The sequence below is a fragment of the Acanthaster planci genome, linkage group LG04 (genome assembly GCF_054643075.1).
Source record: "Acanthaster planci isolate LZ-2023a linkage group LG04, COTS_SCS, whole genome shotgun sequence".
In the NCBI taxonomy this organism is placed as follows: Eukaryota; Metazoa; Echinodermata; class Asteroidea; order Valvatida; family Acanthasteridae; genus Acanthaster; species Acanthaster planci.
The window spans coordinates 20,576,249-20,603,370 of record NC_141780.1 but is presented as its reverse complement, the minus strand read 5'-3'; the positions used below and the strand labels follow the sequence as shown (position 1 = coordinate 20,603,370).

Below are 27,122 nucleotides of genomic sequence, written 5' to 3'. Positions count from 1 at the left end.
ATCAATAGAGACGATACGCACTAAGGCCCTTAACCCGTGCAGAAGTACTTGAGTCAGTCTCCTGAAAGAATAAACTTTGCTACAAATTCCCCCACGGTAAGTCATCCATTAAGCGCATGATTCTCACCCACGAACAGTAACAGGCAAGAACACGCAGAGCCGGGGTACCCAGGTTACACTCATGTTTTTCAAAGCAAATGAGCAGTGGCCTGCTACGGAAGCGTATTGCTGCCAACGCGAAAAAATTATTTTATCTCGTTTAAACGAATTATTATCGTGTCTCGTACCCCCTTGTGTGTCAATGGCACTTTCGATACAAATGAATCTACTTCAACGGCCTCGTCGTCAATTTCTTCTGAGGTGTTGGCCTTGGTGTAGATCTTCATGATTTGTGTTTTCCTCCCATTGATATTGAGCCCAATCCTCGTTGCACTATCTGATGGTAAAGTCGTCTTTTCCTGCATCATGGTTGTAACGATTGTGCAATGAGTGCCAAGTCATAGGCAAAATCCAGGTCATCTAACTGCTGCTGCTGTTGGCTGCTGCTGATGCAGCTGTTATTGTTGTTGCTGGTGTTGGTGCTGCTGTTGTTGCTGGTGCTGCTGTTGTTGTTGCTGGTGTTGCTGCTGGTGTTGCTGCTGTTGTTGCTGCTGCCGGTGTTGCCGTTGTCGTTGTTAAATACAATACATTGCAGCCCCAAGGCTGAAATGGGTATTATTAACAAATTGTCTCTTGCAATTTACATCATCAATCACAGCAGGAGTATTACATGTTACATAATGATACCGAGCCACTAATAAGCCTAATCACTAATATGATATTACCTAGGAGCCTTAACTTGACAGATTGCAACGGGTGATTATCTGTACAAACTGCAGACGGTAAACTGGGTTTCAAGTGAAATTGATATGCAGCACAGAACATATCGAGTTTAATTTCATATTATTCTGATGTGACCAACTGGCCAGGCTGGAAACAGCACTTTGCATGTTAGAGCTTCATTTCCACTTCGACCGATTGTCATCTACATATTTGTAGGCATTAATGCAGTTAGATGATGCGCCGTTTTTCATTACAAGAAACATTATGGGGCCTAAACAGGTCCCCTGTGGTACTCTAGCATGCAACGTTGACCAGTTTGAAAGGGATGATCTAAACCGTGCGCATTTAAAAAAAAAAACTCGTGATCCGAGGCCACAAGGTTGGGACAAACTCTACGGCTGGTAAGTTTACGTGCGGCTATGGAATGATTTATACGGTCAGACGCTTTTGAAAAATCAGTTGCAACAACCGTGGAAGAGGATTTCGGTTTATTCGCATTAACAAACACATCATGCAAAATGCTGACAATACAGTGTGATGTTGACAAATAATTCCGGTTGCCAAACTGCATCGAACCCAACTGTGGTAGAATATCGCTTGGTACCCATTTAGCAACAAAGCCTTCCGTGATTTTTGCAAAATGGTCTGTGAGTGACACGGCGGTCGTAAATCTTCTGGGGCGGATTTGATTTCGGAATTGGGATCAAGATTGCTCGTTTCCATTCATTAGGAACAATATTTTGTTGGATAGATTAATTGATGATATGAGCGAGAGGTGTTGCGAGTTCATAAGAAAATTCGCGTATTTTTTTTTGTGGGGATGCCATCGGGTCCTCCAGCGGTGGTACATACACTTGACTTTCGCCAGCGCTCTCTCTATACATCCCATCGATATATCATCAGGTTCGATTGGGGTGCCGGAAGAAATGCAGGTAGTTTTGAAGTGGTCAGTGGATCCACATCTAGGGTAACTGAGATGAAGTGATTGTTGATTGCATTTGCAGTTGTTTTATCATCAGCCGAATCAAGGCCAGGTACTCCGATGTACGGCTGACCCCGTCTGCCACCCGTCATTACGCGGATCTCGAGATACCAAGCTGCAGGGTTACTTTTCTTCAGTCGACGTACACGAGTGAGGTAGTAATCCAACGCTGCTCTTCAGATTAATCTGATCTTTGATGCAAAGGCGTTTCCGCTCATCCTCACGGTTTTGGCTATATGCTCGACCTCGTTACCTTTCTTGGATAAGCGATTTTAATGTCATCTAGGGCTTATGAGATGACTGTATATAGTTGTACTTAGTGAATTGAAAAATGAAGAACAATAGCTGTGCGGGGTGTGTGGTAGAAAGCCTCTCTAGTGAAGGAGTTATCGTGAATACATCTTTACCTGAATATTTTTTATTGAAACTCTATGTTAAATAGCTTTAATAAAACAGGTGTCTTCACAAACTCATACCAAAACAAAATAAATGAGAAATGACATCAAATGTGTGATGTAGCTGAAAACAGTATTAAGCAACAACAGGTAGATCAGTGGACCATTCATTCAGGGATTTAACCTCCTCCCTTCAGTCATTCAAGTGACCATCTATAGCCGTCCTGACATCCCAGTTGTCAGATTGCTATTTTCTTCTGAAAAAAATAACATCATCCTGGCTGCTTGAAGTATTTGATCGATTATTCTGTATATCCCAAAGAAACCATCGTGACTACGTCAGCGTGGTATGCCGCCATGTCAGAATAGGAGTTTCTCTATTATCAAGGAACAATCTCCCTTGACACGATGAAATTTAGACCATCACAAGACCAGACTCGGACTGGCCCTGACAGTCCTCAATCCTTCAATTTCAGTATGACTTTAAGTACACCGGGGGGGGGGACTGGCTCTACTCTAGACCGAGACTGCAGCTTTTGTTGCAGTCTTTTGGAATAGCTCGTGACCTGAGTTTGTACTCGAAGCCTGCTTTGACCTCTGATGGCCTTACAGTGTCTCGACCACAATGGTACATCAGGCATGCATGTTCTCTCACATGTCTCTGGCATCAAGTTTACAGACTGTAATGTGACAAATCTGTCACATGTTTAAATGAGTACACCCCTTGTCTCCCCATTTGTCAACAGAGAGGGGGTTATTTGAGCACGGTCCCACCACATGTCAACAGAGAGGGAAGTCTTTGTGCACAGTGCGGATAGCCAGTGCCGTGTATTGTGAATTGTCCAGGGTTATGTTTCTGTGGTCAAAATCAAAAGGAAGTCAAAGTGCAGATTTACTTCACTTGGATGAAAAAGAAAATCTTGGAAAATTGTGTGATTTGGTCCACAATTCTTAAACACTGGTCTTGATTAACAGCATTTGGTTTCTAAGTTTTCTGCAGCAGTGTGACACTACATGGCTACAATAGACCTTACTCAAAAGTCAGCCATCTGGAGCTGAAAAGGAGGCAATCTCTGTAAAAGCTTTCTAAAACGTTCATACATTGTATATGTGGGAATGAATATGAAGCCGAGGATGACGGAACAGAGGGTTGAAGATGGCGGCAGTCTCAGTCGGACTCTTCTGAGTCGTCAGACTGCATATCTCCATTTGAGGAAACCGAGTCGTCGTCTCCATGGTCCGCGTTTTCCGACTGCAATACCTCTCGATACTGCTCCTTCCACGTCTTCATGTCCATGTCGTTTCCATACATCTGAGAAAGAAAAATGCAACCTTAATTGCGGAACATTTTAACCACTTCGTGCTGGAGTGCCCAGTACTGGAGACATTGGCTTTATACGCACAGCTGGGGTGCCTGAAATCGGACAAAGGAGCTGGGCCTTGTAACAAACCTGTTAGGAATTGCCAACATTTTTTCATTTGTCAATAGCGGAGGTAAGCCGTCATTATTTTGAAAGAGTATACCACTGTTTGTGGCAATCAATGCGAGCGGATTACGACCGGGGACAAAAGCACTTCAGCACTCCAGTGATGAGCGATACAATGCCGCTGCACGCTAATCTGGCCCCTATTGAAAAGACACCAGCAGTGCACTGGACCAGTTTCGGGAACAAAAGAAAATTACGTGACACCGCACAATCTGGGCTCTTTTTAAAAGGCAACAGGCCTGACTGAAATACTCGGGTGTCAATAGATGTTGTCTGTCAGATTAGAGTAGCCACCAGACAGTTATTCGTGTGGGTGTAAACGTCCAGTAAATGAAGTTATGAATTTTTGAAGAATTTTGAAAATGGAAAATCTTGAAAATCCCTTGGGAATTCGTCATGAAACTTCAAATTAAACCCAGCAGCAAGTGGTTAACACTAAAGGTGTCTAATTTAGTACACTCAATTATAATGTTGTCTTGAAGACAGCAAATTGAGTTAACATTAATTTGGAGGGGGGGAAAATGGAAGTTTATAGGGACACTGTTTGTCATTAGGCCTACCAAATCATCCATAGTGCACATATTTTATGGTCTCCAGGATGAGACAATTCAGTGGGCAGAATCTGATGACAGGTGTCCACCAATGACCACCTTGGTCTATTTTCTAACGCCTTCGGCTGGTTAAGGCACAGGGGGTCGCACAGAGCTTCCATGCCCAGGTATACCAGGAATACTGTTTAGGCATTCCAGTGGACATGTCACACACATGCACTGGCTCACAAATGTTACAACAAAGTATTAGAAGTAATTTTTCGTCTGAATGTGCACATAATTACTGGGTCTCTCCGCTGGGGAACGGCAGGGCCCACAATAGCAATGGCACGCAAGTTTCGGCCTAATCTTTCTGTGTCTCATTGCTGAAATGGGTGGTTATGCCAACGTACAGTCTCTAGGGGACAGCCCTGCCCTGCACTCGCACCCTACCAACTCACCTTGCAGACAAACTCTAGCACCCTCCGCTTGGTGCATTCCGTCTGTGCCCTGAGGCCCCACTTGAACTGGTAGGCCGGCGGGTCCGTGTTGGGAATGCGAGTGTAGTCCAGATACCTGCAATGGGGGCCAACGCCGACACATGAAACAAACATTACCTCAAGATGTGACACGGCATTTTGACACAGAAAAACATCACGTATGAAGGCATAAAAGTACCCTCCAAGGCAGACAGGGGTAAATAGGGGTGAAGTAGCTTACCCCCAGGATACAGGGTATGGCCAGCGGCTGCATTCAAAGGCCTGACCCCCCTGGTCATAAACCCTGAACATTAAGCCGGATCTACCCCCAGGTGTGCAAGAAGTTGATTAGGAAGGATGACAATGATGTCCTAGTCTTACATTTGTTTGGAGGCAAACTCAGAAGTAAGAAGCTTCTTCACATCTCCAAATACCTCATGGTTCTTCCTGCATAGAAGAACAAATGACCGAGCCATTTAGCAAAATCAGTCCAGATGCACAGTTTTAATCCAGCCCCAATACAACTCTCAGGAGCATCCTTATAACTAAGTCACACACTGGCTCAAACCTGTCTACTAATCCATGCTAAGAAACAGTAGTGGTTCCTCTCCTGAAACCTACAAAATCCTTGAAAACTTTCTGGTGAATTTTGAGCAATCTGAGCAAGTTAAAGTTAAGGCCCAAAAAAAGGGTCTCCGGTTTCTGGTCAGGAGCAGCCTCCAAAAGTGGTGCGGCAGCTTTTGGACAGTGCTTTATACCAAATAAAAACTTTTTTATTTTGCCAATGTACAGGTCTACAGCAATGTGAGCGCTGACCAGTAACCGGAGACTTTTTTGGCCTAAGATACTTTGATCAACTTTTGGCACTGTTTTATTTTCTGGGTTTCCACTAGCTGGTTTCCACTCATTTACTTTCATTCCTGAATAAACAAAAAACACAAACAAGGCCAAACAATATAGCCAGTGCTTTAAAATGATAAGATTGGTTCCCTATTCTACACTAAAAAAACACAAACTCCAACTTACTCATCTTGTCGGATGCCCAATTTTTTCAGGGTGTGCCAAAGAACAGCTGTGGGGGAAGGACAACAAGGGAAGCTTGAATGGATCTCATATTTAAGACACTGGAACATCAGTGCTTGACACTCTGCAAATCACATCGCCGTGGGCAAGTTCAGATCTGAACTCCAGCTTAATCACTGGTCAACTGTTTCTACCTCTGCACACGCAGGTCCACTCAAAGGGACCTAGTCAAAGTATTCGGGAAAATCCTGGGGGCTGTGTCACTGGTGGGGGGGGGGGAAGCGGCAAGTGTAAGCTAACACAACATGCCGTGGTTTAAATGGGTCAACAAAAGCGATAAAATGGCAACAGCCTTGCGGTACTCACGCTCAGTGACTGTGCCTCCACTCATGAAGATGATGCTGAGCACGGTAATGAGCAGCCCAACCTTGGGGTCATCCCTGGAGCTATAGAGAAACAGCAGAGGCCAGAAATGATCTCTCTCGGTGCAATTACTTAGTTAGAAACTGCATACTGATAGAAGCAATACACACAACAGTCACTAAGCATGTGACTCAAAGAAGCCACGTTACTGTCAACATCTTGTGTATATTACAAGGGATCAACTGATGTAGTTTTAAACTGCCGGCCCGATGTCTGATGTTTTAATTGGAACATGAGCCGATGTCTGATTCGATCCGATGTTTTTACCGACAATAGCTGAAAATGCAACCTTAACAGGATGTACGGTAGGCCTGCTCATAACATAAAACCAGTGTACTCCCTTAAAATTTACAATGACAGTAATAGGACTAGTAATTTGCTTTTAAAACGGCTCGAAATTACCGGGCGCAGGTAGCTAAAATGCACCCGTTTGTCTCAGAAATGTGCCCGTAAATCATAAAGACGGGCGCAAGTATTTACCCCCGTTTGATTCCGTTATTGTAATGAAAAGTACATGTACCTGAACATTTTTACCGTTTGTTTCTACTTCTGTCTTGAAAAATACCTAAACTTTTTGACTTCACTTCAGATCAGCCTTGACACGGACCCATAACACGGTACAATATTTTTTACGATGTCACTGAGCACACGCCTCAGTCTCGCATGCGATGCATGCACAAACATGAATGTACACATGCTGAATGGTCTGCCCAGTGGCCGTGTCTGAATCGATGCGGCTGGAATTTACACACGATTGTACGGAAACTGGCCGAGACCACAACCCCCTAGACTCGTGCTTAAATTCAAGCCAAACGAGTGGATTCGGCTTAGACTTCAGTTTCACTGGTTCCAGTCATAGTTTCAACATGTGGTTTTGAACCATGCTCCACCATAGCTGGAACCAGTGAAACCAAAGTCTCAGCCTAATCCACTCATTTCGAAAACGCTCGAATGCTGCAGTTAGTTCCCTTTTACGTCTGTGTGCATATGCACATTATAAAGGCCCGGTGCCCGACTGTTGGCGTCGCGTCGCTAAGCACAAAAGCAACAGCAAGGACCAGGGTCTTTGCTTTTTTTCCTTGAGCATATGTCTTTTTCATCCTGGCAAATAACATCGAAGCGCACGCACTTACTTTTCACGCTTGATTCGATGGCTTTCCAGTTGATTGTTCTATCTAAAATTCTACATTTTTCCATATTTTGACAAACTCTGTTGCATGAGGCACACGTATTATTGTGAAATTTTTAACTCCAAACCATGCACTGATATGTTCTTGCCTGGTTGAAGACATCCATCGACAGCCTGGCGCAGCCTGTGAAAACACACGTGCACGGCCACGATGTAGTTGGTTCCCGACTTGTTATGTACAATATTCCCATTCATACAACTACTGCAGTAGGGAACCACTGACATGAAAGATTTGAATTCAAGGCTGTGACAAATGTGCTCAGCATGCTAAATGCGCTGCGCAGTACAGCAAGCACAAATCGACTCACACGTAGACAGTTCACTGCGCCGTGCAGTACTTGCTATGCGTGGCACTGCTGAATCTCTGGTCGTTTCGATGATCATGCAGACGAAGGAAGCCTTGTTTTTATGGCATCTACAGGGAAAGAGCTCGACACATACGTGCCATGCGCGACCATCACTGAACTGGAATTCATAGAGGCGCAAATCAAGGCATTCCCGTTTGTGTTTTCTTTTCGGGTCTTTTCTTTTGAGCCAGAAGGGAAAAAAGGCAAAACGGAATTTCGGGGGTCTGTTTAAAAAAAGAGACAGAAATCCAGATAAAACCAGAAAAGTGGCATCTCCGGTCAACCTGCAGTTCGGTCAACCCTGCAGTTGGGTTGACCCTTCAGTACCAAGTTCGGGTGTCCCAACTGTAATGAAACAGATGCTTTAGTTGAGGCACCACAATTACGACTGAATTTGCTCACCTGTCAATGAAATGTCCCTGTTTCTCGGCATCAATCTTGTTCAGCAGAATATACATCTTGGTGGTACTCCTCCCTGTCTTGTGTAGGAGTTCGATGACCTCAAAGCCAAAAGCCAGCTTGAGTTTTCTCTTGGCTCTCTCCAGAACATGTGGCAAGATGTTGCGATACTCTTTTAAAACATTCTTGGTGATGTCTGATGTGAAAATAAAAACACTGTCACTTACAGGTGGTTTTTTTTGGGGGGGGCCTGGGGGTAACTGTCATGGGGTCAGTGAGATGGTCCCATAACTAATGCTGTTGTACCCAGTTTAATGTTGTAAATATGACCGATCAAAACTCTGTCGGAAATAACTGGAAAAGTTTTTAATACTGATCTTTCTCTAATTAAAACTGTTCAAAGTCTGACTTCCGAGTGTTGTACCACGGAGCCACGCAAAGACGCAAACTTCCAGGATGTAACCCCCCCCGTTCATCACAACTCACCTCCTCTTCTCACCGGGATCTTCCTCTGCTCCATGATAAGTAGATACTGCACTAACTCCCCGACCTTTGACACATGAACAACAAAACAAGGCAAAGAAGCTGAGATTTCATGCTTAAAAATGAAAGTGGATAAACAAACCCGCTGTGGTGCAGAAAGCCAAGCGTTTAGTTTGTTTAGTCTTACGATTCTATCAACTGCCTAACCTTAGAGTAACCGACCAACCCCCCAACCCAACAATTCCTCTTGTTGGGTTTTGTAACACATATACACATGTGCTTTTTAAAGACCTACATGTACATAGAGTAGGGATATTTGTCCTCTACTAAGGGTGAAAAGGAATAACTTTTATCCACTTCCTGAACAAGTATCCTTCCTCACTGGACAGAGAGAGGCTGACAGATAATCACTTCAATGGGACTAGAGTGCTCATACAAAGACTGTACATTCCAGTGGGTGCATGTGCTTGCATCAGTGCACTGAATGGCCCACAACACACCACACTGATCGCAGATGAGGTAAACTTAGGCAGTCCAAGTCATGTCAGACAACAACTGCAGCCTGATTCATCAATTCATCTGAGAAAGTCCCAGTGCACCCACCTTCCTCTCAATGAGTTCGGGGGTGAGCTTGGCCGCAGCTTTGTCCGCTTGCGTCAGGGACTGAGTCTGTGACTGGCTGGCTGCTTGGGTGCCATTAACCTCAAAGTCACCATCATCCTGTGAAGCCGTGAAGAAAAAACGTTAGTCACTCCGAAAAGTTTCATATTTTTACCTAGAAGAATCTTTTTTAAATTGAACTCTTACTCGATTTGCAAACAAAACCTCACTGAGAAAGTGATCTAGAGTCCCCTTAAGCGGGCCCCTGACCCTCGGCCATGACTCACGAGACTCTGGTTGGCTACAACACTGACTATGGAAATAATGTCACTGTTGAGAAGTAACTGCGCACTGGGTCTGTGATGCAAAATCATTAAACTGAGGCTTCTGCTTTGCCATGAAGGTTGAAATGGCAGTCTGGTGACACTTACTATTCCTACTGCATATGTGCTTTGTGCCAGGTGGACATGTATAACCAGGCTTTTACGAGTGCCGTGCACCTGTACAAGACCTGTACACACTACGCACAGACTGTTTCACTCGTGAGTGGCACTTCCGTGCATGCAAGTAGTTCAAATGATTAAAGGGGCTGGTTTCACATGAGGAGAGCTTAAGCACAGGCAAATGGTACATGTAATGCTAAAAAAGTAGGAAAACTACTGCGGCCTATTTTGCCCTGCACTTTCCACTTTTATGGAAGGAATGCCGAAAGTCCAAAAGTCACGCCACTAGCTCAGTCAACTGGTTGGCCTGCAAACTTGTAGGAGGTTTTAGTCAGTACAGTCTGGAAATTCAATCCCTACTCCTGATAAAACTGTGAGAACTTACTGAGTTGGATGAGCCGCCGGCATCCACTACCTCTCTGGGCCTTCTTCTCCTACCCTGACTCTGCCTCTGGCTTGAGGCCGGCACTCGTGGCATAGTGTCAGCTTAATACCTACAAATCCTCCAAAGTTTATAAAAGCCAAGAAATTGATATTACATTTCATTGAAAAGTAAAACATATTTTTTTTAGCAAAGCAAAAAATATGTTCCAAACCAAGAATCGAACCTGTGACCTTACAACATGATGACACGGAATAAGGAAAGCTGTCCACAAGACCATGCAACCACTTCAATCCTTTCTGTAAATTAAGATCTTGTAATATTTTCCAAACAATAAAATGGGATGTCACATTCAAACATCATTGTTGATGGAAACAGGGACTTTCATGTTAGAGAACCAGTGCTAGATGTGGAGCCATTGTCACAGTCATTGTGTTTTAAGTTACAGCTGTGCAGTTGGATCGATAGATTTTTTTTCCAGGATCCAGCAGAGTACAATTAAGAGACGCTGGAGATTCACATAAAAAAGTTGGGAACCTACGGATGTCAATGCTTGCCTTGGGCTGGTAAATGCATGGTCCGAATAACTAACGTCCATGACGGTATAGTTGCCAGGTCCCTTGACAATAGGTGACGAAATTAGGGACCTGGTGACAATATGGTCATGGACATTGCACTGCATGGCTTGAGTATGATGTGTACTCCCAGTTCTGGGGGGAATTATCGGGGCTATCATGCCAGACATACTAGACATTTTAAGTATAAAACTTACAGGTCTGAAAAAATTCTAAGTAACTCATATCTGCTAATTCAAGTAAACACTTCAATATGTTCACTGGACATGCTGGGTGGATACAACTATATATCATATTTTCAACCCGAGATCACAGCGAGTACCCCCAGAACTGTGGGGCGGACGTCGGATCCCACAGTTCTGGGGGTACAAAGCAAGGTGAAAACACCACTGACTTCTTGTAATGTAGCACTAGTGTTTGTTTGCACCGCGAAAGGTTAAAGCTCCTGGATGTTACAGGGTTGCATCTACCAATATTTTCCCAGCAAAATCTGACATTTTCAGGACATGTTATCACTTTCTAATGGATGGCATGGTTAAAAGGCATTTGTGGGAAGGAAAAAGAAGTAACAATTGCCCCCTTTTCATGCTTTTCCTTCCCACAATGCTTTTCCACCATTGTGCAAAATCACCCATGCAGTATTTGCAACAAGGCTGTCACATGGCTGACTGTCGACGTCATGACTAGCACATAGGTTGGAAAAGATGTCTGTCAAAATGTGTATCAAATACATGTACTCTGTAGGCCAATGCATGGTGGTAGGCCCTACGGGCAAAGATGGGCCTAGCTAGCCAGCGTCAGAGACACTGACTCGCTGCCCAATGACTGACACTACAGGCTAGGCCAGGCAGCCGTCCTAAATATCATTTTAAGCCTAAATAACATAAATAGACATGATATAGCATGTTTTACACTGACAACACACACGTAGCCTATTTTAAATATTTGAACAATAGTCAATTACCAGCCAAAATACTTTTTGTAAGTCAGGCAATACGATTACGAAGTTTCCCGCTATGAAGTTCACACGTAGCCCTAAATACACACTGCACGCAAATGGCACTGGTATTATCTCACACGCTTCCGGTCCTCACGCGCGAGTTAGATGCTGATCACCAGCGATATTTTCGCACGGTTAATGTTTTTAAAACGTGAAGGCTCCAAAAGCAAGATGGCAGCCTCCATGCTCGTGTCAAGGAACGCTGTCGCAGTATGTAGACGGCCGTATATGTCAAGGTTTGCATTTCGTTAGAAACATTCAAACTTCCATTGTGTTGAAAATAACATAATGACTCTGAGTAATCTAGGTCCGCCTTTCATATGTACATGGTCATGATGGATATGGACGCTTCATGTATGTAGATTTTCCCAGCCTTCAAAATGTATCGTGTGTAGGCCCATGGTAGGCCTAACTAGTAATTAGCCTACGCTATCCTCATCTCAAATATGTTATTTGTCCAAGTATTGGCCTATACACACATGACTCCTGTCTCAATAGAATGACAAACATGACAAACCTAATAATGCCCATGCATAATTTTGGCAACTATTGTTACCCTAGCACTGTGGGGTCCGGCGTCTGCCACGGATGCCGGACTCCCACAGTTCTGAGAGTATGGCATTGTTTGGTCCAAGACTCACGCAATCAGGACTCGAAGCCCCAGTTCCACGAGTACTAACTCAAAATGTTGAATATCATAAAAACAGACTCACCATAGTTGAGGATCATCATGAAATGGTCCCCCAAAACACAGTAGCTTCATCAAAATAAAGAAAATAATCACAAAATAAACAACATACATCGTTCAAGTCTGTTTGGTTTGTTCCACTAGCGTACGTAGCAGTTGTATCATTTTTGAACTTGTTTCCCTTTGACTAATTAGATACGTATGCAGGCACATGAGCAGGCTACAACCAACCGATGATGAGTTGTATGTCCGTACCACGGTATCCCTGCTTTCTAAGGAGTCAGAAGGTCTTCCGTTCATCTCCAGCTATAGCCACCACGGCTTTACAGTCAGCGGCGATCGAGTGATTGGACCGCTTGCTGTACTGCCAAGAAGTCTTGTCCACTGGAATGTAATATGTTGCTTCATGTGTTTTTAGCATGAGTTGCAGAGCACCTTCTCAAAGAATAACATCAAAATTGGAGCCTTGAACTTGAGATTCATGCCATATTTCTTTCACATGCATCTGGATCACGATCAGTGATCCATCATTGGTTTACAGACACCAAACCCCACCTAATGGATGATGCGAACCATCATTAGGATCACTGATCAAGATCCAGATCCATGTGAAATAAGCAGGCCCATAACCATAACCTTTGTATCTAACGACATCCCAAAAACCTTTGTTAGATACTAAAACAAATTATCAAACATGTATAGACTTTTGACAGCAATACTGTCCTTAACTAAGGTGAGAATTTTTTTGTCGGTTGGTGCTTGGATTTTTCAAGACAAGTTTTAGAGGAGGACGGGGAAAAAAGGATCCGAGACTTCTCAAAATATTTTTTTTCTCTTTTTTCAGTTTGGAATCAGGAAGGTCAGGGGATTGCTGGACCAACTAAAAAAAAACCTTGCCTTTATAACCTGAATGTATCAGTGAACGGACTTCAAATGAATGTGAAACTTTCTCGTTGCTATCACAATAGGTTAGTAGTGTGAAGGACATCAACGAGGAAAGTCTGTCACTGTTTCATCTTTTAGAACCAAAAATAGGTGAGATAAGTACTTAATCAGATAGTTTGGAGCTTTTAAGTCCGTCTTCATTGTGTTGCACTGATCTGTATTGTCTAGGCTATCACATGACACAGGAATGCTATCGTCAGATTCCATTTGACAGTCTTGTGATTGACTTCAGACTGGGTGACTTGTCATGGACCTACAGAAACTTTTCTTACAAACTTGGTTGTAACCTGTCAGTGGTCACTCGTCGGTATCATTTAATCAGCTGCACCAATCTTCCCTGAGAAGTTTGATAACCGGATGTAATATACCCTCTGTGTTCTAAAGATGTCAATAAATTCTGAATTTGGGTCCAGTAGGTAGTCACTGTTAAGGGAAACCATTTTATTTGAAATCTGAAGATAATTCGTTTGTTAGCCTGCTGCTAAGTTTTCTGGTAAGGTTTTCTCACTAACAACTCAGTGTGCTGTAATCTGTGACGGTCTTCCTGTCGATTTTGGGCGTCTCCCTCACTAGGCAACAGGATTCTTTTGAGGCTTTTTATAAAATTGTACCAGAAAATCAAGCTCATAATGTTGAATCACTCTTTTTTTGTTCCGAGTCATTTGATTTCATTCTGAGTGTTTGTGGCTCCATTGGGTTTATTTGTACATTTCTCTTGTTTCTTTACAGAAATTCTGGTACTAGGGGTTGGTGCAATCAATCACAAATTAGACCCTGGACTGCACAAGTTCCTAAGACAGAAAGGCATCGCTCTCGAAGTGCAAGACACTGTAAGCACTAGTAGATTCCTAATATACGCAGCGCTTTGGCAGAAATGAATGCCAATGGCTATGGCTTTTATTTTTGCTGTAGAATCGGTAGAGTGAGTGGCTATGGCCATAGCCACCAATTCCAGTTTTGGACATGGGTAAATTCTCCTTACAAAAATTACTTTGAGGGAATTGTCACATGGAGTGGAATACAAAACACGATTTGATTGTAATGTGTAAATATATATCTGGACACAGGCTGTTCTCTCTCAGTTTAAGAAAAGACCATGACTCTACTCTTGGTAAGGATGATTTTCTTTCAAAACTTGTGCTGGTGCATTTTCAAAACTGTTCTTGTCTTTGAACGTTATAACAAACCTGTCTCGCTGGTCTATTTCAGCCCCATGCCTGCTCCACGTTTAACTACCTAGTGAGCGAGAATCGTGTGGTGGCGGCAGGCCTCATTCCACCCGAGAAGAGGTGATAAAGGGGATGGTGGCCCAGGGTACCATACCGGACTCAACAGTGTATTGGTGTAGTGTATGTACATGTATTAGTGCTTAGGCCGAGAAAATGGTTCTCCAGTAGGTTTGACACTGGTAGAACGGTCATGATTCAGAACTGAACAGTGAATTTGTTAGCAGAGAGTTGGGGGAGATGACCTGTTCTTAATCTAAGTATTATCCATCTTGTTGAGAGAGAACTGGGCATGATTATTTGCCATTTATTGAAATCAGCTGACTGTTTTCATGTGTCAGCCATCTTGAAAGTGAGGTAACTATCTTTTCATGTTGGGAACTGGAGAGAAAATGTAATGGCAACGGAATAAAAGTTCATAACGTTTAGAATGATGTGAAATTTGTGACAACATATCGTAATTTTTAAGCCATATTTTAAAAAAAAATTAAAAGTGATTCATGGATCCCAACATAATCCCCCAAGTGTGCATTTCCAGTTAAAACCTACATTTTTAATAAGAAATAAATTATGTAAAATTATTAAATCTCCCTGGTTCACAATTCCAAGGTTTTGCAGGACTGACAAAGGGAGAACCAGACAGTAATTTCTGTAAATAGGGCTTCAATGTTCCCCCCCAAGACTGAAGTGCAAAGAGTGCTGTGTGTTGGGTTTCTACATGGTCTGAGATTTGAGAGGATTCAAGACTCTTTGCAAATGGCTTTGGGAAATTAAAGAGTTGGTTCCTATCCAGACTGATTATTGGGTTTTGTGATTTGAAGTGGTTCACAATAAAGGACGATGTGTTTCATTGTTTTATGGTTATTATTAAATGCTTTTGATATTTAAGCAGCTGTAAAGATGACATGAAAAATAGAGCTTAGGTTGGTCACAAAACATTTGGGTAAAAATAAACTTTTTGGTGAGGAAGAGTTTTAAGACCCCTTTATTTTTATAGGGGGGTTTAGAAAATTGCAAATCTGAGCTCAAGAAAGTTATTTAAGAAGGGGAAATAACACTTTGGTCTCGAATCCTCTCGGATAATTTCTTCTGCCTAAAAACTTGCATACCTCTACACAGTAAGAAAATCTTGTCAGCAGAACGTGGCACCTCCGTTCTTTCGTTAAAACCATAAATTTAATTTGGTGATACCTGAACTGCCAGGATTTCTTCACAATTCAACATCCATCCAGTATAAAAGTATTACAACAAAGTCATTTTTACATTACTTCTATTACATAACGCCTCTAAATAACACCCCACTGAGAAATGATCCGTGAAAAATTTAGGATTTAACTCCTGAATCAGTTCATATGATTACTGACTGAATCAGGCAGCGTCATGTACATCACCACAAAATTTCAGGGGTGAGATTGGTGGAAAATGAAATATCCACAAACTAATTACCAGAGGGTTTGAGAGTCCCACAGCAGTAGAGGGTCTTTGTATGGGATAGGTTGGTGTTTGCCTATTAAAAGGCTTCCTTTAAAATACCCATTTCTTGTGGTCTATGTCAACTTTTATATTTCAAGATGTTCTTGCATCGGGGAGATGTTATTTGGGTCAAGGCAAAATCTGTAATCAATTTTATATGTAAAAACACCGTAACGGTACACCAAGATTTTCCAGACTTTAAAAGACATTGTTTGAAAAATCCTAAAATTTAGGAAAATCCTGAGGAAAAAAAATCCTGAAAATCAGAAAAAATCCAGACAAAGCTCACCCCTGAAATTTATGTATTCTTTTTCACAACAGCGCGACATTTAAAAGGATTTCTGGACAGAACATGCAAGGCTGGAGTCGACTTCAAATGTCTTGAATGAAGTGAAAAATCAGAGAAGAAAGTGGGCTCTGACGAATAAGTAAAAGATTTGATTACAAAGCACATTTTCATTTTGAAAGTTCCAAATGGTGTTACTGCACAACGTATATCCCTCCATAACGTACATTGATGGTATCGTATAATGATGTAACCACCTGTTTGCTTCAACCACTTTGCACATTTTGATTGATGATTCATATTCCAGATTGAAACTGTAGATCCGGGACTTGTATCGCGTATCTTCTTGGAAGCTCACATTCAAGCAAAACATTTCTCTTCTGGTTTACTATAAGATAATCTGTCTGTCATGTTGAACCTACAGGTTTCTAGCCAAATGTTACTCTTTTTCTCAGATAAGCCTATTATAAAAAATCACAGTTTCGGTCTGTGTAGAGTGCCTTTGTTTACATAAAAGAAGGCACATTGTGAAAAAGGTGAAAGAATAAATATCTCTCAGTTAACACCAACAGTCCTCCATTCTCCAAATTGATTGTTTTTTACACCCTCGAGGACAGGGTGAACAATATTGACAGCCGTGTTTAAATTACATTAGAGGAAAATCATCTTACCCCCATGCACACAGAAAAGCATTAACCTGCAGATGTTTCCCAGCCAAACTCAAAATCCCACTTTGCTTGGGGAAAAAACAAACCGTTGAAAAATTATATTGCACGTCCGACTCACCGACAGTCCAAACCAATATACTAAAACCGAGACAGAAAAAAGTCCTGCCAATAGTTCATTTACAAACAGAGTACTGCTGAGTTCATTCAATACCATCTGCATTCATCTCGCTGATGGTGTTCAAATACCAAGTTTCTTCAGTTCTACAAATAAGCTCGCTTCTCAGTTTCCTCGAGCCCATTTGGTCATTCATTTCCTCCAGCACCTTCAGTAATTAAAAACAAAACGTGTTTAAGAATTGCATGGAGTCACTGGACTCGGCCCTGAAATTAATGCTGTTTTTCCTCTGTGTAATTATCAAACTATTTCACCTGATACATAAATTATGCAGTGAATGTTAAAACTAGCGATCTTATACACATAAATAGCAACCCTACGACTAATGGCAGATTACAAAAGTTGCAAAACTCTACAACATGTCATGCATTATTAACCCTAACCCTCCTCAATCCTTCACCTGTTGGAGGACTGAGGACTGTTAGGGTTATATATACACACATACACTTTTAAGACTACTTAATTCTATGTCACATATGCACCATTCCATGTATATTGGCGGGTTGTTCATATTATGCAAATGTTCCAATAAAAACCCTGGATGAAATTGTGTATACCATTTTTTTTCCATCCATACATGCAGATTATTGGCAGTGTGTTGCAAAGATCTCATAGCGCCACAAAGCGGTGCAAGATGGCGAACTTCACCATAAATACACGTAAAACGTAATCGCATGGGCGCCATTTGAGCAAACGATATGCCTGCGCAATGCACATTAATGCACAGGTGCAGCGGCATTACCATAAACTGCGCAGGCGTATCCCTTGCTCAAATGGCGCCCATGGTAATTACACCTTTTGGGCAGACTTATCCATCTTGCGCCTTTGGCGCTATACGATCTTTGGTGTGTTGTCAGAAATATTGTTCATTCTGAATCACTGCGTGGTTCAATTCTTTTCACAGGTTAAATTAATTCTATTTGCAAGCTTTTTTAGCTGAGGTGTTTCCTGTGTCAAGTGCTTCTTCCAGAAGTAAATATTATCTGGTCTCTGTACAAAATATAAACATTCCTTTGGTACTTACAGTATTAAAATATTAAGCAAATATACAAATATCTGCATCTTATTAGTGCTCATGACACCATAAAAGTCAATGCAGATCAAAGCAACAGACAAGCTGTGGTCTGAACAGCTTGTGGGATTCACTCCCCCCCCACGCAGAGGAAACACTAGAGGTAAACTGTCAAATGCAAGAAGACATGAATAAACAGTCACGCATCTTTTTGGTGTTGTAGTGAAGACCCTTTTTTTTTTTGCCTTCAGACCATAATGAGATCCAACAAGACCTCCGGTCTGAATCCAAGTCGCAAGCGCTTCACATGAACCGCAACAAAAGCATTCTTTTGCCGTGGTTCATCCGGTTTCTTATGACTGGCCTTGGGTCTAGTCCGGGGATGGTCTTGGCGACGGCTCTGCTTTTGTGCAGCATTGTTGTAGAGTGCTTTTTGATCACCATTTTTACCGAGTTGGTTTGGTATCATCAAAGCCGGACACCACTGAAGATAAACAGAATGTCCCTTTATGTTTGACTAACAAACATGAAACATAATACAGCTTTTTGTCCAAAATATGATTTCAAGACAGATGTAGTCAAAATTGACTCATAGTTATGCGTGACAGTTTGATTAAAATTTAACGTTTTTCAACCCTTTTAATTCAATACTACAACCGCGTGGTATTTCTACCATTGCAAGTCTCGTCAGTTCCTCTTGGCGTCAATACAACAGTTTCGTTCTCTTCTTCCTGTGAAAGAAGCACCTCTAACTCGGGCCCAAGGCTGTCATTCTTTACTTTGGGCTTCAACTTGAAGTAACGCACTTTGCCGTTGTCAACGTCTGCCTTCACCTTCCTCCGCTTCCGCATGAGAAAATTATCCACGACCCAGAACATAATTGCCTGGAATAGAAGGCGGAGCGGATTTAATAGGAGACAAATCAACCCAGGAGGTTCAATTATACAAGAACGCACAATTATGAATAACCAGTCACCAGATACATATAAATAGGAATATAGAGGAAGATGAAAGTTGTAATTTTCAGGGGTGAGATTGACCAATGAAAAAAGGCATCAACAAGCTGAACTGTGAAAATCTCCTATACTTTTGTACACAGCCAGAGAGGGAAAAAAGCTGAAATCCGAAACAAAAAAAGCTGAGATCAGCCGAAAAGCTGAGAAATCTCAGCCCTGCAAATTGCAAGCACAGGTGACTGTTCTCAATCATTGGACAATTTGTGTGCATTGCCAGAATGCATTCATTATGTGCTGCACAATTCATTGATCATTTAAATGACCAAAGTAATGATTACCACATGGTGATACATGATGCATAGTGCTCAATGTTCATTATGTGCTGCATAATTCATTGCACAATTTACATGACCGAAGTGATGCATTACAACATGGTGATACATGATGCATAGTGCTCAATGTTCATTATGTGCTGCATAATTCATTGCATAATTTACATGACCGGAGTAATGATTACAACATAGTGATACATGATGCATAGTGCTCAATGTTCATTATGTGCTGCATAATTCATTGCATAATTTACATGACCGAAGTGATGCATTACAACATGGTGATACACTGTTTTTAATGGCTTACAGCCTGTTGTTAAACACTGAAAACTCATCTTGCATTTCATCAACTGTTCACATTCTTTTCGTTTACCCTAACCCTCCCAAGTCCTCCAAAATCCTCTCCTGCAAAGTGGAGGAATTTGAAGGATTCAGGGTGTAGGCCTATGGCAAAAGTGCATGGCTGATTTTGAGGGATGCCATATGTGAAGGTCATGGATTTGACCTTATGTTATTTCTTTTGAATCCACTGCACAGCTCAAGAGAGCCATTTGCACTGCCTCAACATAATGAGAGGAATTGCCAGAGGATTTTGAAGGATTTGGGCAGTCAGGCACACCTCCAAATGACACTTTCAAGAAATTTTGAGGATTTGGGCTGGATGCAATTTTTCATGTTGAAAATTGGAGGATTTCGGAGGATTCAGGATGGTTCCTACTAAAAAGGCCGAGGGAGTTAAGGGTTAAACTTCTATGAGCCTCTCAACAGAAATTCATCAAAAGTACAAATGAAGGAGGACGCACTTACATTAAGAATAAACGGAACCAACAGCATAACAATAACTACTTCCACCTTGGGGTTGTGTATAGGTGATAGAAGCGTTTTGGCAACCTGCAGTCAAACAAATGAAATCAACTGTTAGAGTTGAACAATATCCAGTCTTACAACCTTAAAATCAGGAAGTAAAAAACAGTTGAAGCCTGAAACGGAGCCCACGTCGAGTATTGGAAAACGGCCTTGGTTCAACAGATTGACAGAAATGTGAAGTCATACCAAGCAAATCACAAGTCACTGTGACAAGGCAGCATACAAAGAAAGCAAAAATAAGAAAATGTCTCATGATTTAAAATGTGTCCTACTTCTAATGGCCTGGTGATACAAAAACCGATTGAAAAATCAATGTTGTAAAACATTTAGGTATTACACGAGTCAATTTTGGTACCTTCATTAAATAAGAATCAAAAGTTGAAGAGTTCACATGTAAACTACTCCTCCTGCAAAGAATGGGTGTTGCTATAAACGAGACGAAACGTACCAATGACTGTGCACACATGCATTTTCATTCTACATGTAGATTTGCTGTGGCTCACCTCAGACCAGAAGGTCAGCCTTGCGAAGAAAGTGATGGCCACCTTCTCTAAAACCACTATGAGGACAAAAAGTCCGCACTGACCGACCCACGCTTCACACGCTGGCGGGTCGCCGTACTCGCCAAAGTACAGCGTCTTGCAGTTACAGAGTTTAGTTATGCACTGTGATATCTTCACACTGATGTAGATGACGAAAAGGCCAAAGGTGGAGTCTAGCAGGAAGTACACAATATACCTGAAACAACCATAAAATACCAATGTAAGGTTGAGCATTTAAAATATTAAATTGGACAAAGGCCAGGCCTGTCACTACTTAAGGGGGGTCCTGGCAGTGCCACTCCCCCCCCTCCCAGCGAGCAGCGGGAACCCTCCATCAGCAGAACTTGTGAATTTGTGATATGCTCCTCCCTTACTATGGCCCCCGACTGCCTGAAGCTGGCGCTGAGGCAAGAAAGGACATATACAAGTATTCAATCGTGCATTTCCCCATCCAAAATTAAGACACAATTACTGATTCCGGTACCCACTGGTGTTATGCAACTCAGCAATGTGACCAAGGTTGACCGGCGAAGATACCCGAGGTAGTGGGCAGGAGGTTGTGGGTGCAATCCACTCTAAGATAGCTTGGTTTTTTTTGCCACAAGCTCCTTAAAGGCACGAAGCTCAAACTGCCTAATAAGTCACACTGGCAAAGGGCCAAAAGCAGTAGCCAATTTTACTCATTCTTGAATAATATAGTGGAGAGATTTTGTCCGGAATGAAAGGCACCAGTATTCAGTAGTGTTTTGGATGTCATGGGGGCACGTAATGAACTTCTCACTGGAACCCCTGTTGTGGATTACTGCCAGAAAGGAACTTGTCTGATATAAACTGAATGGCTTACCATTTGCAGGGATCCTCAGGGGACAGTTCTGCCGACAGGAGCACATTGGCTATGTGAATGACCCCGGCACCCAACGCCTGCTTGGAAGTGTCGTAAAACCTACAACAAATTCATTGCATTCAGTAAATGTATTCCATAGACTGATGGTGATGAAAGAAACTAATTATCTTGAGTCGAAGCACCCCCTCATTGGCTGAAAAGAGCCATGTTAGAGGGCAGTGTTCATTTTGTTGCCAGTGACACATATGCAAAACATATATCTCATAGTCATTCATGAACCAGCTAAGTAGAGTTCCTTCTAAAGGAGCCTCCATTTCTAAGAAAATGGCACCCTCTCTTGGTCCCGCACAGGGCCCATTAAAAGGACCATTTTAAAGCAGTAATGTTGAAACACTCCAATTTCAACTGGGAACATCCCTTCAATACCAGCTCACGCAAAAGCCATACATCCAAACAGAAACCAGCCGAGCCTGCTCAGTGCAGCCCGTATCACGCACACATGAATTTATGTATGCACATACTGAGTTCCAACCAGAGGGACATCAGTGCCATGTACCGGTAAAAGCACACCATCTCTCCTCATATTACAAGCCCACTGTCCTGTCCCTGACTATAGATAACAGCTGAGAAATGTCATGCTCAGAAAATGAGAACGGCGTCCATGATAATAATGTCTCATGTTATCCAAATGAGTGTGGACAAAAAATGAGAACAAAGGGGAAAACAAGACGCTATCTACCCACTGACTATAAAGTCACAGAATCATGATCGCACAACTGGCAGCATGTTTGCCTTAGCTCTGTGTGGGAGTGGTTACATGCAGCCTGAATCATCGATCAAGCTCTGGCAAGCTCAGCTGGGCAATACTAGGAAACTATGCTGTTGATCTTGCTAAGTACAAATGGCAAGACAAATACAGCATCCTATAATGAAGCTGCAGAGGTAAGGCAAAGACAGAAAAGGGTTCTCTTGTCAGTGGCCACGACTTTTCGTTGTAGTAAGCCAATGGCCAAAAAACTGGAAGCCATAGCCACTTAACACCCGATTTAGACCTAGAGGGATTGTGATGGTCTTACCAGATCGTCCATGATCTCCGGTCCTCTTTGGGTTCTCTAAGTCGTTTCACTAGAGGAAAACAGAAGACAAAATGCAAAAGTCATTAATGAACTAATATGCTTTGCAACTTAAGAAGCAGAGTATTTCAATTCAGTATCCAAAGCAGCCCATAGTTTTGCAAGCAGAAATGTAAGCAGGCTCAGAAATTTTGATTGAGGTTTCGGCTAAGCATGGAAATGTTTCCTTATATGCACAGGGCCAACCACGATCTACACGTATAATTTGCAAAAAATGCTTAGGGTTTAATAATAAAACTGAATTTACACGTATAGATAAAAACAGTTAACATCAAGATGACTAAAACGTACCTGTGCTTTGAGTTTTGCTATTTTGTTGTCTTTGGACAATGTTATTATGAAGCCCTTTCCTAGACATATTTGTAGCTAAATTGTGTTTTAACGTATTATTATTTCAACAACTTAAGATTTGGGACTACTTCTCACAATGTATTCAAGATACACTTTTTCTAATTAGAGTTGAAATGCCGTCCATTTTTGATTGAGATTTTTCAATGTACGAATGGTATACCTGGCCTTTCACACAGCAAGGAAACAATAGAAGCACCAATCTTTCAATAATAAAAAATGATTCATAAACCAAGTGTCTGATAATAAGCATAGAAGTAGCACTACAATAGCCAACGGGAGACTTTGAGACGGCAGACTCAACAGTCCTTTTTGGTTGATGTGGGCATGCACGTACAGTTCCAGATGTGCGTCTTTGTTCAGAGCACAAGCACAACTGCGGAAAAGGACCGGTTTGTCTGCCCGCCACCATGCGTCTCAAAGTCTCCCATTGCATTAGCCTTTTCGAAGCCAGGGCGTAAATGTGAAGAAGTGGGTACATTTGGAGCAAACACAAAAGATTTGACCAAAACTAAATAGCGCCCTCCTATTGTGTCTCCCATACTTCTGAAAGGCTAACGGCTGTCTCCTTGCCTGTTCTGAGACCCTAGCACTATCCGTACAGTACATGCAAACTAGCTGCAGCACAGAACATACATACGGGCACACCAGTATGCTCTCATCATTTCCACTTGTGTCAATGTCCAGCGCTCCGACAGAGACGTAGATGTGTATTTAAAAGCATGATTGATTTCATGCAATTTGGGAATTTATGGGCTTCTATCCAATAAGAGCTTCTGTGAAATAGTCATTCAAAAAACACCCGGACACAACGAATCAAGAGAAAACCATATTTTTTTGTCCACAAGTACAAGTACACAACATTGAAAACAATGCACAAAAGATCAAAATCTACATGTATCAAAATTTTAAAAAATTGTTTGGTTCTAAAGACGAATACAGCAATAAAACCTTTGACTGAATCAGTGGATAGCTGACTAGATTTGTTTAATAATTAACACAAACACAGGCACATTTATGTAGTGCAAGAAGACTTCTCACAATGGACTTTGAGCATGAGATATGCAGACTATGCACTTATAAACAGAGTGGGAATTTAAAAGTATTACCCGACCCTCGCACTTTGTAGGTTTTATTGACTGGGCTTGAGATAAGAAGGTTGTTGGCGTCAAAGGAAAAGAAAGTTCCCACAGGAAACGCACATGTACCTGAACATGTGCTTGGCAAACACATGAAAAACAGTTCAGAATTCCTTCAACATTTGGTCTAAAACTGGTTTGGGCTGGTCAGTGGTATAGCCTGAGGGGAAGGCATGGGTTATCATCAGTGACCAGTACCCGGTGCGTGTCGCAATAAACACAGCCTTTAATTCATTAATACTGGTGCTAGAGTTGCATACGTAAAGCACAGAACGCAATGGCTTTTAGTAGTGTTTTACTGGAATGTTAATCCCGCCCCCAAGACGCGCCTTCAAGTTTCGACCAATAGGAATGGTCAAACTGTCCTTTGCACATGTATCTACATGTAACTTGCCTCAATGTACACAATTGGATACAACCCAAATCCTCAAAAAGCCTGCATTATTTCTTGCATGTGTTCCATGAATGGGGTGACCACTACCTTAGTCCTTCACAAAATCCTCCAGCAATTCTTGTCAGTATGTTGCTGCACTGTGAATGACATGTACATGTAGGAGCAGAATGGAGACTATAACACATGGCCGAGTATAAATAACACAAGGTTTGTTCAAAGATCTTGGGATTTTGTATCCTTCAAAATCAGCCAAATGTTTGCCACACAGCCTCAATTCTTCAAAATCCTCCACTTAAGCAAGAATTTTTGGAGGATTTGGGAAGGGTGAGGTTCAAGAGAACATAACACTGAACATACCGGTATTGCCCCATTCACACTGACTTTAGGTCTTCCTACTCGCAAAACACCTTCCTGAATCCTCTTGGTGCAGGGAAACATGTACTGACACTTAAGATGAATTTGGCCACTTCTGTGTTCCATAAGCCTGAAGTTTCAACTCAGTTGGAACTGAATAAAAATTTTATAACTGGGGCAGTAATTTTTCATTCTACACCACTTTCAGTGAATGATGACTTTTGCCTGTGTTTGGTTGGACTTTGACTCGGGTGATGCATCAGAGAAATAGAAGGGGGATTCTGGAGAAAGTCCAGCTGGCCAGGATGACGCAAAATTTGTGTGCATATGAACATATACACATACTGATGAAATTGAGATTTTTCACGGTAAAGGTGGCAAATTAAGTGATAGGTTGGCGGTAGCACCATACTTGTACATGTACGTGGTTATGAAAAGAAGCAGACAGTACTCAATATTTTGGACTATGAGTTCTGTCTGTTGTCAGGATCGTCCAGGGATTCCAAGGGCAAAGCAGCTTATATGGTGTCTGAAGCAGGCGAGGTTTGGTGAGGACACTGACTCAAGATCTAACCCAACGGTACTCAAGCAGAACATGGGATGCAAGATGTGCCAGTTTGAAGGAAGGGGAGCGTGGCAAAGGGTTGCTGGGGGATAGGAGACTCATATACATGTACATGTAGGCTGGTGAAGCCGCTTCACCATTGAAATCCCTGCAGTCTCCCGAGTTGAGTACCCTCCAGTTCTTCATTCACACAATGAAGATGTTGCCGAGGAGTGAGTGTGCAAACTTCATTGACCGACAAAGTGTTAAATGCATTGAGCAGGATCCATTGATCTCTGCGATCAACCCATCGTAGTGCTGTCGATCTTGACACAATCTGTGAATCCTTTCTCCAAAGGCTCCATGCAATAACCTTTTTTTTTTTTAAATGGATGGCAAAGTGTGAGGTTTTCTAAAGGCGTAACCAGATCCCGCGATATGAAAAAAGGACTGCTTAATAGCAGGGCAATTCTAGGCAAAAGTGGACAATGGTCACACAGAACAAACTTTTCAACAATTAAAAGAGGAAGTAATAGATGGTAATTAATCTGAACACTTTTTAGTGTATTTCCACCTTCGTTATTTGAAAACTTCCTTTGGCTTAAAATACATGTGTAATGTCAGTAATAGTAATACATGTGGCATGAGTGCATGACCAATGTCCACTTTTGCATGGACTTGCCTGGCACGGAGTTGTAGACTGACCAAATTCACCAACCCCTCCCTACCCCCCTCCCCCTACTTATAAATAGGGACCTGGGCCTATATATAATGTAGAAAAGAATGCAAGATAGTGGTGACGGTACAGCACCAAGTTTTAGTGAAAGAAATTTCCAATTTTGTTTGAAATGAAAAATCATTCCCATGATTGCTAATGCTAAAGACTCTACACTATCATTATCAACCATCATAACTATGCATACGATCAGATTGAGAGCGACAACAAGCTATCCCGGAGTGTGGAGTATCCAACATGTCCAACAATCTCCAGTGATGGACATGATGGAGGGAGGTTAATTCCTTCCTCCATATTTCAAGTTGCAACAATGATGTAGGCCTAGGCCTGGCCTATAATAAAAATAATAATATTCAACTCACATATCAAACTGCTGAAAGCTAATACAGCCAGAATGCCTTGGATGATCATCCCAAATCCATCCGTGAGGGAACCTTGACTGCAATGTTCCTCGGTATATTCTGTCATGTTGGTCTGACCATGGCTGTTGTTACCTGGCATGTCCGGCGGCATGCTGAAGCTTACCCCGCGTTCCTTAACATGATGCCCAACAGTCACGCCGGGGTCCGTTCTAGTATTGGGCCACCGCAGCAGATCAACGTTTACAGCGTTCACGACAGGACAGATAAGGATGCTGGATGCTAGTAGGATCCACATATTTAACGTAGTTCAGTATTTAGCAACATCGCTAACTTATCGTTTGTTTGAATAATACAAGTAATTTGCGAGTTTGTACGAATAGGAAATGAAAATGGAGCTCTGCCCATACACTGCACGTTTCCGTCTGTCGATATGTCACAGATTATTTTTGGCCGTATCAACGTGGCTGCAGCGACTTCGCGCGAGATCCTGCGATGTGTCAAAGTTCATGTCTTGACACCGTACCCACGTGCGCTCACCT

The 27,122-nt window shown here is 42.1% G+C and overlaps 3 protein-coding genes across 6 annotated transcripts; 1 reads left to right on the top strand and 2 right to left on the bottom strand.

Annotated features, from left to right (window-relative positions):
- The first annotated feature begins 6 nt into the window (after positions 1 to 6).
- ndufaf3 (NADH:ubiquinone oxidoreductase complex assembly factor 3) lies at positions 7 to 14,859 on the top strand. Of its 2 annotated transcripts, none has more exons than XM_022249206.2 (5): positions 7 to 96; positions 12,443 to 12,638; positions 13,216 to 13,282; positions 13,922 to 14,022; positions 14,402 to 14,859. In XM_022249206.2, exons 2-5 carry the CDS (start codon positions 12,459 to 12,461, stop codon positions 14,483 to 14,485), a joined length of 432 nt encoding a protein of 143 aa, XP_022104898.1. In that variant the 5' UTR covers positions 7 to 96; positions 12,443 to 12,458; the 3' UTR covers positions 14,486 to 14,859. The 2 variants fall into 2 exon arrangements, with proteins under 2 accessions (XP_022104898.1, XP_022104897.2); XM_022249205.2 differs by lacking the exon at positions 7 to 96 and adding an exon at positions 11,650 to 11,795.
- On the bottom strand, positions 2,201 to 11,644 carry LOC110986907 (non-structural maintenance of chromosomes element 3 homolog). 3 transcript variants are annotated; one of them, XM_022249201.2, is made up of 10 exons: positions 11,524 to 11,644; positions 9,988 to 10,105; positions 9,163 to 9,279; positions 8,563 to 8,626; positions 8,080 to 8,272; positions 6,085 to 6,164; positions 5,722 to 5,767; positions 5,077 to 5,142; positions 4,678 to 4,792; positions 2,201 to 3,511 (listed from the first exon to the last, which is right to left on the bottom strand). In XM_022249201.2, exons 2-10 carry the CDS (start codon positions 10,078 to 10,080, stop codon positions 3,368 to 3,370), a joined length of 918 nt encoding a protein of 305 aa, XP_022104893.2. In that variant the 5' UTR covers positions 10,081 to 10,105; positions 11,524 to 11,644; the 3' UTR covers positions 2,201 to 3,367. The 3 variants fall into 3 exon arrangements, with proteins under 3 accessions (XP_022104893.2, XP_022104895.2, XP_022104894.2); XM_022249203.2 differs by having other exon boundaries at positions 9,988 to 10,096; positions 11,524 to 11,617; XM_022249202.2 differs by having other exon boundaries at positions 11,536 to 11,617.
- Positions 14,860 to 15,570: 711 nt separating the features above from the next.
- On the bottom strand, positions 15,571 to 27,050 carry stimate (STIM activating enhancer). The gene is made up of 6 exons (XM_022249200.2): positions 26,584 to 27,050; positions 22,650 to 22,698; positions 21,574 to 21,672; positions 20,691 to 20,925; positions 20,128 to 20,211; positions 15,571 to 18,916 (listed from the first exon to the last, which is right to left on the bottom strand). Exons 1-6 carry the CDS (start codon positions 26,876 to 26,878, stop codon positions 18,683 to 18,685), a joined length of 996 nt encoding a protein of 331 aa, XP_022104892.2. The 5' UTR covers positions 26,879 to 27,050; the 3' UTR covers positions 15,571 to 18,682.
- Between the last annotated feature and the right edge of the window lie 72 nt (positions 27,051 to 27,122).